The 12225-nt window shown below is 54.8% G+C and overlaps 1 protein-coding gene across 2 annotated transcripts in view; it reads left to right on the top strand.

Annotated features, from left to right (window-relative positions):
- The window catches only part of CACNA2D2 (calcium voltage-gated channel auxiliary subunit alpha2delta 2), a 212265-nt gene that overhangs the window by 166417 nt on the left and 33623 nt on the right, over nucleotides 1-12225 (top strand). For both annotated transcript variants that reach the window (XM_053953641.1, XM_053953640.1), the window contains exon 4: nucleotides 2053-2112. In XM_053953641.1, the coding sequence (XP_053809616.1) occupies nucleotides 2053-2112 (60 nt within the window). The remainder of the gene's footprint in view (nucleotides 1-2052; nucleotides 2113-12225) is intronic.

Here is a 12225-nt window from a genome sequence, read left to right as displayed (position 1 = left end):
ACTTTGATTTAGAAATCAAGATTAAGAGAAAGAGAAAAGATTAAACAGGAAAGTTTCAACCAGTACGTGCTGAGATTATACAGTGATGGATTCATGTTTCCCTGCATCTGATAAGAACAAGCTGCATTTTCAGGCTGGGGAGGGCCAGATCTGTGATTTCTTTCACCTTATTTTCAAGTGCCTCTGCTTTGCCACGCTCACAGAAATACAATATCTGCTGCCACGGCCCTGCTCAAGCCACCTGCCAGGGCTGGGACTGCCACTCTCCTGCATGGGCAATGGGGCACTGTGGCACCTGGGGGCTTCCTTTCCCCAGAGCATCCATTTGGAAGGCTGAGACTTTTTTTTTTTGCATTTCTGTGTGCTGATGGGAGTGCTGGAGAAGCTGGTGACAGTGGGGACAGCTGCTGTGACCTGTGGCTGTGCCCAGGGCCCATGTGTGTATGTGCTCTTATAGCTGGCCACTGTTCAGGCCCTGGGGAAATAATTTCCCAGGGATGTCACTGGACTTCACTGCTGCCCCTGTGGGCTCCCACCAGCCTGCCACATCCCTGATGAGCAAAGGAGTGCTTTTTCATCCTGGGATTTGTGGTTCATGGCATGGAAGTCATGTGTGTACAAGCACTGGGAATCTTGTGTTCATTATGTGAATCTCTGTACTGCTGCCCAGGTGGTGATTTGGGGTTGTTATTTCACCCAAGCTGTCACCCCATTGTCAGTGCTCCTTCCTCCTCCCAGCCAATTCAGTGTCTGAAAACAGCCAGGGCTCACCTCTCTCCCCATGCTCTGGCTGCCAGCACCACTTGCATGGAGCTGAGCATGTCCATCCCCCTCTAGGGAAATATATCTGCAGGGAAATGAGGAGCAGGCGAGGCAGGAGCCTGTGCTGTAAGGTACATCTTCGCTTGGTCTGCCTCCCTCTAACTCTCTAGGGACTGCAACAGCCTCGAAAGCCTCGTGGCCTGTTAGCCCTGTACAGACTGGCCCCGGGAGCTGAGACCTGGCAGTGTGTATTCCCTGGGAGCCCTGCTCAGCTGATGGCTGGTGGGGAGCAGGCTGTGCTGAGTAGAGCAGGACCAGACATGAACCCCGTGCCCGTTAGCAGTGAGTGTCCAGCACCCAGGGGTCTGGGTGCCCTCGGCTCTGCAGGCTGGATCAGGACACTGCGCTGCCTCCTGCTGGGTTTCCGTGCTGATCAGGTTGCACAGCCCTGGCAGGCAGCTCCCCAGGCAGCTGCCCACAAACCAGGGTGCCTGGGGCTGGTCGAGGGATGGAGGGAAACGTGCTCGTTTTGCTCTTGGCTTTATTTTCTTAGTGATTCGGAGAGGATCCTGTAGAAAGCCTGGAGCTCTTGCCCTGTTTAACCCCTTTGATTCCACAAAAGGCCAGATTGCAGCTTCTTCCAGGCACTGCACTACCCCAGGGGCTGCCCAGTCTCCAGCCCTGCCCTGCTGCACCCTCTGTGCTGGTGAGGGGTCTCATGGCTGAGCATCCAGTGAGGGTACCCTGGTGCTGAGCATCGCCACATCCTGCTTCTGGCAAATCCTGCTTCCTCTGGGTACCCCAGGGTGGGCATGGGTATACAAAGGGGTTAAATCTGGGTGGGCAGCACGGTGCACCTCTGACCCCCAGCACTGGGGCATTTTGAGGGGGTTTTGAGGCATTTTTGAAGAGTCTGCCCTGCTCTGCACAGAGCTGGGGGCTGTCAGTACAGAGACCTGGGTTCAGCCCTTGCCCTGTGCAGCAAGAGCCTGCTCTGCTGAGTTCAAGTGGCAGCGATTGGCCTGGAGATACCGGCTTGCTCCAGAAAAGGCAGGAGCAAGGAGGAAAAACTGGCTCCCTGTCCCTGGAACACCCTTCCAGGGTGCTGCCCACAGTGCCTCCTCCTGCCCCCTTGCCAGTGCAGCAGAGGGGTGGCAGGGTGCTGCAGGAGCCCCCAGGCAGGGATGATGGGTGTTGGGGTGGCACCCATGCTCCTGGGCTGCAGTGGGCAATAACTGGGTCCTCTTGCTTCCCCCTAGGCTCATTTCTCCTCTCCCACTTGTTTTGCAGAGACTTGCCAACGCGGCGGAGAAATTCCAGAAGGCTCACCACTGGCAGGACAACATCCGGGTAAGGCTCCATGGTAGCCCAGCCGCCCCCACCCCTGCCCTCCTGTGGTATGACTCGTCACTGTCCCGTCCCTCCTTGCCCACCTTCGTGTCCCCGCGGTGAGTCGCTGCTGACTGTGCCGCTAATGAGAGCAAATGAAGTGATTTTGAGCTCGTTTGCAGCCTCGCCTCAGCCTGCACACACCGAGGAAAAGGCTGGAGGTGAAGGTCGAACTGACAGCTCAGCACGGAGGGGTGGGGGCTGAGGAGACTCCGACTCTCCCCAGCTCCGGCAGCCCCTGGGTTTGGTTCTGAGGGGGCCTCACACGGGTGACAGCAGCGGTGGCTCATCTGTGGCACATGCCAGCACTTACGGTGGGGGCTGTTCCTGGGGAAGGAGAAATCTGGGCTGGGAGAGGGAAGACGCGGGTTTAATGATTGCATTTGACTTTGTAATTCTGGCAGTGATAGCACTCAGCAGGAACCTGAAGGATTCTGTCTGGAAATGCTCTTAAATTATAACCATAATACAAAAGGAAGGAAAGATTGTTTTTCTCCCAGTGCGAATGGAGTCTGCAATGAAAAATACTCCTGAGCCACCCAGCCCCTTCCTCTTGGCTGGGGCCACATCCTGCCCAGCCCCAAGGAACCCCCTGCATCCTCTGGGGGGACAGCCTGGGGATAGCCCCACTGCCAGGCCATGCTGCTGTATTTTGGGGGGTATTTCACAGTCTGAGCTGCTGCTGTTCACACAGACCTTCCTGCCATAGGTGATGGTCACCAGGGTTTGCTGTGGAGAGGAAGAGGTGGGGAGAGCAAAAGAGAAAGCAAGGGGTTGACCTGCTTGGCTTTCATTTGCCATGTGGCCAGTGTGGGGTGGAGGCTGGTGACTGATTCTATGTCCCACGGGCATCGAAGGAGCAGGATGAGCTCACAGAGGTCTTCCTGTCTGCATGAGAGCACTGGTGAATTGCTGTCAGCTCTTCCCAAGAGGGCAGTGGAGAGGAGCTGAGGAGGATAATGAGATTTGGTGCAGGCACCTGCTGATGCCACACCAGGACCTTGGCTCAGGGCTCCCAAGGAAAGCTCAGAGAAGTGCAGGGCGAGCTTTGGGCATCTTCATCCCTAGTGTTGACCCAGTCTCACGTGTCCTCCAGGGTCAGGAAACATCCCTGAGCAGCACCTGAAGCTTGACTGTGGGTACCCCAGGGACATTGTAGTTGCCCCGTGCACCCCATGCTGGGCTGGCACCCAGGGTTGGATGCCTTGTGACCGGGGCATGTGCAGGGCAGGCAGAGGTGGCACAAGGTCACTGCATTTCGTAGCAGTGCTAGGGACTTTTGCTCTTCCTCTGGAACGCAGGGATGGGCTCCTGCTGCAGGAGCTCTTTGCAGCCCCAAAGAGCTCCTTCTCCAACCAGACCTGGCTGCCTTCCACTGCCAGGGGAATAACAGCAGGACACAAAACACGCTGGGAAAGGCTGTAGCGCTGGGGAGCTCTTGGCTCATTTTGCCATTCACAGCACAAACCTTTCAGAAATCCACTTTCATAGAAAAAAAATATTTTTAATAGCCCTGTTTGCAACCACTTAATCAAGGTAATTAGGAGCGAGTCACCCAGAAACAATGTGCAGTGATGCGTCACCACAGAGCTGAGCGCAGCTTTATCAGGGCAGCCCAGGCCTGCCTGGGACACTTGATGGACTGGTCCTGCTCTGTGCACAGCCCCCAGGGTGCTGGGCGTCAGCCCTGCCTGCCTCAGTGCTGCCTGCAACAGCCCCAGCTCCTGAGCAGAGCAGAGGGATGAAGGGGTTTTGTACATCTCATTGCCGGGGTTGAGGCTCCTTTTCCTGCCCTTTATCCACGAGATGGCTGGGCAGGGTCAGAGCCGTGTGCCAGCACCACTGACCCTGGCTCTGCAGCTGCCCCCAGCTTGTCACCGGTGCTGGCACGGGCAGCAGGCAGGGAAGGCAGCAGCACAGCATCCCAGCTCCTCCTCTCCTCCCTTCCCACCGAGCAGCTTGTTCCTCCTGGCTGCAGCTCTCCCCTCCTCTCCCAGCGTGTCGCGTCCTAACCCCGCGCCGGAGTCGATGACAGATTGCGGCGAGCGCGGTTATTTTTGTGTTTCCATCCAAAGGCGCCGGCAGATGCTGAGTGTTTGCGCTGCATTAGTGCTAATGGCAGCCCCATTAAACCTCACTGCAGATGGGTTGCTATGGAAGTCCAGGGGAAAATGAAGCAGGAGCAAGAGCCTGAGCGGCTGGGAGCTGCTGCCAGCAATCACTCACGATCCATCTCTACAGGGAAAGTTCCTTTTTCCTTGCTGTTTTCTGGTGTTTCCAGCTCCATGCCAGCCAAGCTGGCCTTTCTGGAGCCGAGTTCAGCCTCCCACCTTTGCAAAGTGCCTCCCTGTTCCCTAAACAATCCCTTCATCCTGTCCTGCTTCGTCCCTGCTCCTTGTGCTCGTCCACCCTCATGTCTACCAGCTGTGCCAAGCTGGGGCTGTGTCCCCAAATCAATTCTGGGCATCGGGCCATTTTCCTTGGTCAAAAGTAGCCTTGGCCCCAAGGTCACCCATATTCTGAGCACCCTCATGAGTTCCCTCAAGCTTGTTTTACTCCAGGGCTGGGTGGCAGCTCAGAGTGGCACGGTGGGCAGGGATGTGGGCAGGCTGTGGGGACAGATTGTGCCCTTCCCTGCCTGCACTGGGAGGGTCTCTCGGGGATTCACCCACTGGAGAAGGCTGGTAGAGCTCTGGAACGGTGAGAGCTGGATCCTGTTGCCAGAGTGGGCTCCCACCAAGGGACATGGCAACCACCTGGCACTGGTATGGTAGGAAACCACAGGAAATTCCCCGTTTGCAGTGGCCTGGCCTACCAGTTTTCCCAGTGAGAATCTTGTGGCCTACAGGCTTCCATCAGAGATCCACTGGGATAGTCTGGCTCCACTCCATGCAGAGCCATGAGGGTTTGTCCTTCAAGGCACATCAGGGCTGGCCCCTGCTCTGGATATCCCCAGTCCTATCCCCCAGCCGTGGCAGTGGTTCTGAGCCTGCCCTGTGCTGACCATCCCCAGCAGCAAACGGAGGTGCCAGGACTCCAGCACACCCTGCAATGCAGTTTTCAGGTTTCCATCCTCTGTTTGCTGCCCTGCTTGGGCAAGTGAGCTGCAGAAGTAGAAGCAGAAGTAGTTATAAACATGCTGAAAGGTCATGTTACGTTTTTTGCTGCCATCCTTTGTATCCATCTTTGCTGACAAGCTGCCATGTGGCCTGTCAGACATCCCAGCCAGCTCCATGTTCTCCCAGCTCTTTTCCATTTGTGTGCTCTGCTTTCCTCACGAGTTTTCTTTGGGTGCTTTTCCAGACCTTCAGCCCCATCCCAGCAGCATCAGCAGGGTCTCAGGTGTCCCACACTTGCATAGTATGTGGGAGTGGGGGCCATGCTCACCTGGGGGATGCTGTCAGAGGTGCAGATCTGCACTGCCAGCCACAGAATGCATCCTAGGCCAACATCACCACCATCATCATCACCATCATCATCATCATTGCCATGTGTAGGTCTGCTGGGGCTGCCAGAGCTATTTGTGCCTTTAGGGGACACTCCAGTGCTGCAGATATCCATCCCCACGTTTATGTGCGCTTGGCAGGATTACATAAATTGCCTTTAAAAGTTGACTTCTTTATAAGCCATTTTCTGCTTCATAAAATGTTTATTACTGTTGTTTTTCTCCCAGTCTCCTTCCTCACTGCATTTTCCATCACTTTACTGGGAAGCTCCCCTCTTCCTGTGCCTGCTGCCCCCCTGCCTCCCACCTCTCCCCACTTTTTGATGTTGGAAAGGGCCCTTTGAAGGGTCAGAGCCCAGCAGGTCCCTTTTCCTTGGAGAAGAAAAATAGCCATACATCGAGCTGTGGATGTAGGAGCTGCTGGGGACAGGGTTTAACCACTGGGTGGTTTTGGGGAGTGGTGACATTTGTGGAGGTGGCAGGGGGATCACAAATGCTGGACAGCCCCATGCTGCTGCCTCCATCTGTAACCCCTGCCTGCAAGCACATGAGGAATAACAAAGCCCAGATAATTTCAAGCTCCATTAGAAACGAAACTCCAGGGAAAAGGGGATCACTGTTTGCCAAATGGGAATGGACAGGAGCAATAACAGGGACTGTGCTCCTGGTTGCCCAGGAAAGGTGAGGGATAAAGCAGGGGTACATGGCAGCATGGCTGGGTACCCAGCCACGGCCATACAGCCCAGGGTGCTGCATCCCTCCAGGTGCAGGATCCTGCCCCATCCTGCTGCCCCTTCCTGCTGCTCCACCCGGCACTGCTGGGTGTGTGTCTGCAGTGGAGCAGCAGCTGTGCCATGCCATGCCATGCCATGCCATGCCATGCCATGCCATGCCATGCCATGCATGGGCTCCGGCAGCTGATCCCTTGGGCTGGGCACGGCCACGCAGGCAGGGCTTTGTGTTCAAAGCAGCAGCAGAAGGGTGAATGCCAGCTCCTTATCCTCCTTTCATTTTTCTCCTCCTTTAATTACAGATCCTACTTATCGGCTGAGAACAGAAAGATTGTCACCGTAACCTTGCACTTGCCCTTGTAGAAGGTTTACCTAAAAAGTTAGAAAATAAAATCAAATACTCTAATTTGCAGTCGTCTTGCCATTTCAAACCCAGTTTTCATTACAGCACAGAAAGTGCATTGAAGCTGTGTTTATAACCCCCTTTTAGATAACAAATCACATTTTCTTTTGGCTGGCGAGTGTGTAGAATTGATATTTTTTTTTTTCAGTTTAATGGGTTTGTGTGTTCAGGAATGATCTCCATCAGCTGAGAGTCTTTATTGTGTTTGATATAATGTCAGCTTTCATTACGCTCGGAGAATTACTGTGCTATAGCACCAACCTTGCTCCTGTAGCGCCGGTCTGGCCGAAAAGCAGAACAAGAAAATCTTTCACAAAACCCCTGTGTCGGGGCTGTTCCCTCTTAAAAACCAAGGATGGGGCTTGAGGGGGCTTGCCCAACTCCCCACTCTGCAAGATCACTGGGCCACCCATGGCTTCTCCATGACTATAATGGTTTGGTGAAGGGGTTGCTGGTTTTCCTCTCAGTGCTGCTTTCCCATCCCATCCCATCCCATCCCATCCCATCCCATCCCATCCCATCCCATCCCATCCCATCCCATCCCATCCCATCCCATCCCATCCCATCCCATCCCATCCCATCCCTGGAAGGGCAGGGGGTCTCCAACAGCCTCTCTTTGTGTGCTGGCATCCCTGTGGCACCTGGGTGCAGTGGAGGGGAGCAGCAGCCACGCCTCGTTCGAGGCAGCCTCAGAGGAGCAGGACAGACAGGAGATGCCATGTAAAGAAGAATAGCTGGCAAGGTGTGATCAGATAAAACATCTTCTTGGGGAGATGAAAAAACTGTTGACAGGTCACTTAAATATTTCCCCAGCTCTGTCAGAGAGGCAGAGGGAGGAAATTGCTTTTAAAAAAAAAAGATGCCAAGGCAGATTATGATGACTGTTTCCACCTGTCCTGGGCAATGCGTACGGCCCCTGATGGTGGATGGGATGCAGGGAATTCACAGTGCTGCAGGAGAAGTATGGGCCCCACCAGACCCCTTCTTGGTCTATCCAACAGCCTGTGGTGCTGGGGTTAACCATGAATATTGTCCTCTTCTAGGGACTAAAAAAGGGTTCATCGTGGTGTATATGGACAAGAATAGCTCTAGCCAGTGGAAATAAAGGTTCAGCTCCTACCAGCCACAGCCAGGCGTGGCTGTGATTGCAGGTAGGAATTTCTCCCAGGAATCATCCAGCCCTTTGGAGCCTGTTCCTGGCTGTGAGACTCACACCAGCCCATGGCAGGTGTAGCAGGAACACTTTCCTGCATCCCCAGCTGCCAGCCAGGACCAAGTGACCAGCACACACCAATCCCCAGGGGCAGCCCCATCCCGCTCCTCATGACCCAGGAGGGCTTGGCAGGGTGATGCTGTGGTGGGGATGTGCTGTGTCCCTGCTCACGCTCTGCTCCTCTGGCCACAGCACAGGTGTGAGGCTGCAGGAGCTCTGTGACACGCAGCAGGATGTCTTCTGTATGAAAGGTGCAACTATAAGCAAAAGCTGTTGCTATTTCTGTGTGCTTAACACAGAAATAGGTTCAGGGACATGAGGAAGTACCTGAATACTCACTGTCCTCTCTAAGTGCTGATGGCAGAGGAAAGGTGGGCTCATGAGCAGAGCCCCCAGTGCTGTATGGGCACATCAGTTCCTGCTTGCTTTCCCCACGCACTGAATTGCCCAGGTGTCTGACCAGGCACAGCTCTGGTCACCTGGCTTGTCCCCACATTGGTAAGCTGTGGGCTGGAATGCTGGTCCTGCCACCAGCTCCATCCAGTGGCTGGAAAACAGGCACGTGCCAGCTTTGGATCCATCTTTTCTTCCCACCACCCTCCAAATTCCTCCTAACTGCCTGAAGGCAAACTGCTGCAGGATTTGGCTCTTCCAGAGCCAATTAAATCTTGAAAGAGATTTGCTGACCACAGGAGTCACCTGTGCTGCTCGGAGAAATGAAACCCACAGCCGGAGGCTGAGAGGGACCGAAACCAATGCACTGCAGCAGGATCTGCCTGCAAAACTGCCCCGGGGAGCTGCAGCATCCCCAGGGCATGTGATTAGCAGGGTGACCCTTACAAGACGACAGTGAGCAATCCTGTGGAGTACTACAGATCCTACGGGTCTCAGGAGAAGGATTAGCCAGATGAGGTGATTTTACAGGAAGGCTCTATAGGGGAGAGTGAGCCATAGCCCTCCTGCAGTGTCCCTGCCAGCTGCGTGCTCCAGCTGGATGGCTGGAGCAGGGAGCTGATATGCCACCAACAGCTCCTTCAAGGTTTTTTAGGGTGGTGGCAGCTCTGTGTGTTTGATGTAGTTTGATTGCCACCTCGTTAGTTCTTAGGTCGCTGACTTGGAGGCTTGGGCCAGCCCCCCTCCATCCAGACATCTCCAGGCTGCAGTGAGATAACAGAGCACTGGCCTTTTCAGCATTATTTTTAGTTGCTGTAATTGTTTTAGGCAAAAAAATGATCTATTTGGATGCTTGTAGAGGGCTCTGTCAGAGGTTGGGGGGAGTGCCCCTCACCACCCACTGAGACACCCGTGTGCCCCTCCTTGTCCTGGGCTTTGTCTCATACCTGTTCTGCTGGTGTGTTGCAAGGGAGCAGTGGTGCCAGAGCAGGGCCTGCTGGCAAGGCTCCAGCTTGCAGCTCTCCAGAAGCTCACAGCTTGGATTTTTAATCGGCTTTTTGCTTGGTGTTTTGGTATGAAAACAGTGAAGGTGTGGAGCACAGGGCACCTAGGGAGGGCTGAAGGCAGGGGTGAGGAAGGAGCCAGGGTCCTTGGGGAGACTCTGGCATGCAGCATCCTCAGGGACACCTCCAGGAGGTCCCACCTGGCTCAAGCCTTGGCCAGGGGCTGCCCAGTGACACTGAACCACAAGGGTTTGGTACAGGTGCAATGGTTCCTTGGTGGCCTTGCTGGAGAAGCCTGGGCCATGGCTGCAGGGACAGTTGCAGATCAGTCTGGGATTGCACTGAGCTCCCAGAGTGTTGCACAGGGTTTAGTGTTGCACTGAGTGTTGCACTTTAGGAGCTAAAATAACCCCACACTTAACCACCAGTGACACAGCCATGCAGTGCCATTGTGCAGGTGGCACTTGGCAATTTAGGTACAAGAAAATGGGCAGTGATTAGCACATCATGGAGCAGCAGCTCCTCCTTCTTAGCCTCCCCTGCAGTGGGAACCAGTGTGCACTTCTTGCAGGCTCAGTTGCAAGAGACAGGGACAATATTTTGCCTCAAAATCCCCTGATATCTTCACCCCCTTGTTTTCTTTATTGGTATTTATTCTGAAAGGCTCTAGAAATACCAGTGCTATTTACACAGACCTGGTGCTGAGTTTTACATGGACCAGAGGAGGAAAGGATTATGTGAAGGCAAATGTGGTTTAAAAAAAAAAAAATATTAGGGAGCAGAAATTGTAGGACCCCTTGTTGCCTCTTGGAACACCCATGGCATCTTTTTAGAGCATCTCTGAGGGCTCTTTCCCTCCTTCTTGGAATAGACACAGGCTTCCAAGTGGCAAGGACACAGATGCCCTGCCAGCTCCCTCAGTCTCCCTTGGACCCCATGAAAAACCCCCAGCCCCACAGCATCAGCAAGGTTGTGGCAAGGATTTTAGAGCCTGGCACCAGGGCCCATCTCAGGGCCAGGGCCACGCTGGTACTGGCTGTCCCACACATGCTGTCTCGCACGTGGAAAACCTCAGCCACAGCCTGAGCATGGCTGAGATCTCACCCAGCTGCTCCTGGGGTTGTGAGGGCCTGAAAGAGGGCTTGCATGGCAAGGGCTCTGTGATCCCTGGGGGAATCGGTGGGAGGGACGTCCTTACAGGAGCTCTGCTCCCTGTGCCATGCCCTGTGCCGTGGGGAAAGCAGGATCAGGGACCGCCTCTCCTGCCCGAGCATCATCACCTCGTGCCCTCTCCACTGCGGGAGCGGGGGCCTCTGCGGGTGGGAGGGGAATCGAGCTTTTCGGAGGAGCCAATGGCAAATAAAATGAATAACAAAGCACCTTCTGGATGGCCGTTGTTAGTCACACTCACTCCTGATTAAAGATCATTAAACATGAAATTAGCTCGTTTGTGTTACGGGTCTCCCGGGGGTTCCGTTAATTAGGAAGTGCAGATGGCCGCGGACCCGGGGAGGCGGCAGTGCCGGCGAGGGGCAGGGGCGTGCGTGGGGCCGGGAGCGGCGCCGGAAGGCCAGCTGAAGAGAAATTAATTCTTTTTTTTTTCCCCCTTTCTTGTTGTTGTAAACCCCACAGCATTTCACAACAAATCACAGATAATTAATAAGTGTGTTCCCTTAATGACTGGGCTTTTTAATAGCAGAAATTGGAAGATGCTGCGTCAATTATTTTTTTACTTTCCCCTCCCGGTGCTGCCTTATCGCAATCTCTAAGAGTCACAGAGCCCGCGGAAGCGACGGCCCCTCTGCTCAGGAAGATGCTGGAAATGCCCTTTGCAATCCCCATCCTGGGGAGACAGCGGCTGCACGGCCTGCCAGGGTGCCCTGCTCTTGATGTCCCCAAGATCAGTTTCAGGGGCTTTCCCACCTCTTGGGAAGCCGGGAGAATCCACTGCAAACCACCCTGGGGAGCAATTTTGTGGCTAAAAGCGTAATTCCGGGGAGGGGTTAGTGACTGCCAGCGCTCAGTGGGGCTGGTGGAACGGGTGGTGCCGGCTGCCTGGAGAGCTGCTTGCCTCTGCTGGTCCCTTTCTCCAGCAGAGCCCATGGCCAGGCTGGGATGGATGTCACCGTGCCTGGCACAGGGCTGTGTCCAGGACTGTCCAGAGCAGGGGCAGGCAGGACAGGGGTGCAGTCAGTGCCATTGAGGCTTTGGCCATGTTTCTGGCCGTGTCCAGATCGCTTTCCTCGGTAGATAATAACAGCAATAATCACCCCAAGGCGCTGCCCGTGCCGGGGAAGGCTGGTTGGCTGCTGATGGTGATTGACTGGCAGACGTGTCAGCGCCACGGCAGCTGCCGGCGTGCCGGCATCACACTCGGGCCGGCACGCTGGGAAGAGTCTCTGCGTGCCCTTTAATTACCCTTTCTGCTGGTACACGGAATGCTGTTGTGACAGCATCACTGCTTTCCCAATTGCCTCTTCAGGAATTTTATCAGCTGTCTCGCGTCTTGACACTCTGGGAAGAGGAATCCAAGCAGACATTTCTGCTTAAATAGGTTCTAAATACCCCAAATTAACGACGTGCATTTCTCTGTGGAAGCAAGGACACTTTTTTCCCTGTTTCTGCAGTGCAGGGAAGGGGCCTAGGTGGCTACAGGGTTGCTGCCTGCCACGCTGCCTGTACCTGGCTCTTTGTGGCTCCTGGTGTTTAAAACAGAACCAAAGCACCCTGGCTGTGGGGACGTGGCACAGACTTGGACCTGGTGACAGTGCAGAGGCTGCAGTCACACTGATGTCACTGTTACAGGGCTGTTGGCCCTGCAGTGCTCTGGCTCAGCAGCAGCCATGAGTGGAGGGAAGCATGGCAGGCCATGGCCAGTCCTTGGA

Source organism: Vidua chalybeata, chromosome 12, assembly GCF_026979565.1.
Source record: "Vidua chalybeata isolate OUT-0048 chromosome 12, bVidCha1 merged haplotype, whole genome shotgun sequence".
Lineage (NCBI taxonomy): Eukaryota > Metazoa > Chordata > Aves > Passeriformes > Viduidae > Vidua > Vidua chalybeata.
The sequence above is the reverse complement of the archived record's forward strand: the minus strand, read 5'-3'. Positions and strand labels throughout refer to the sequence as shown.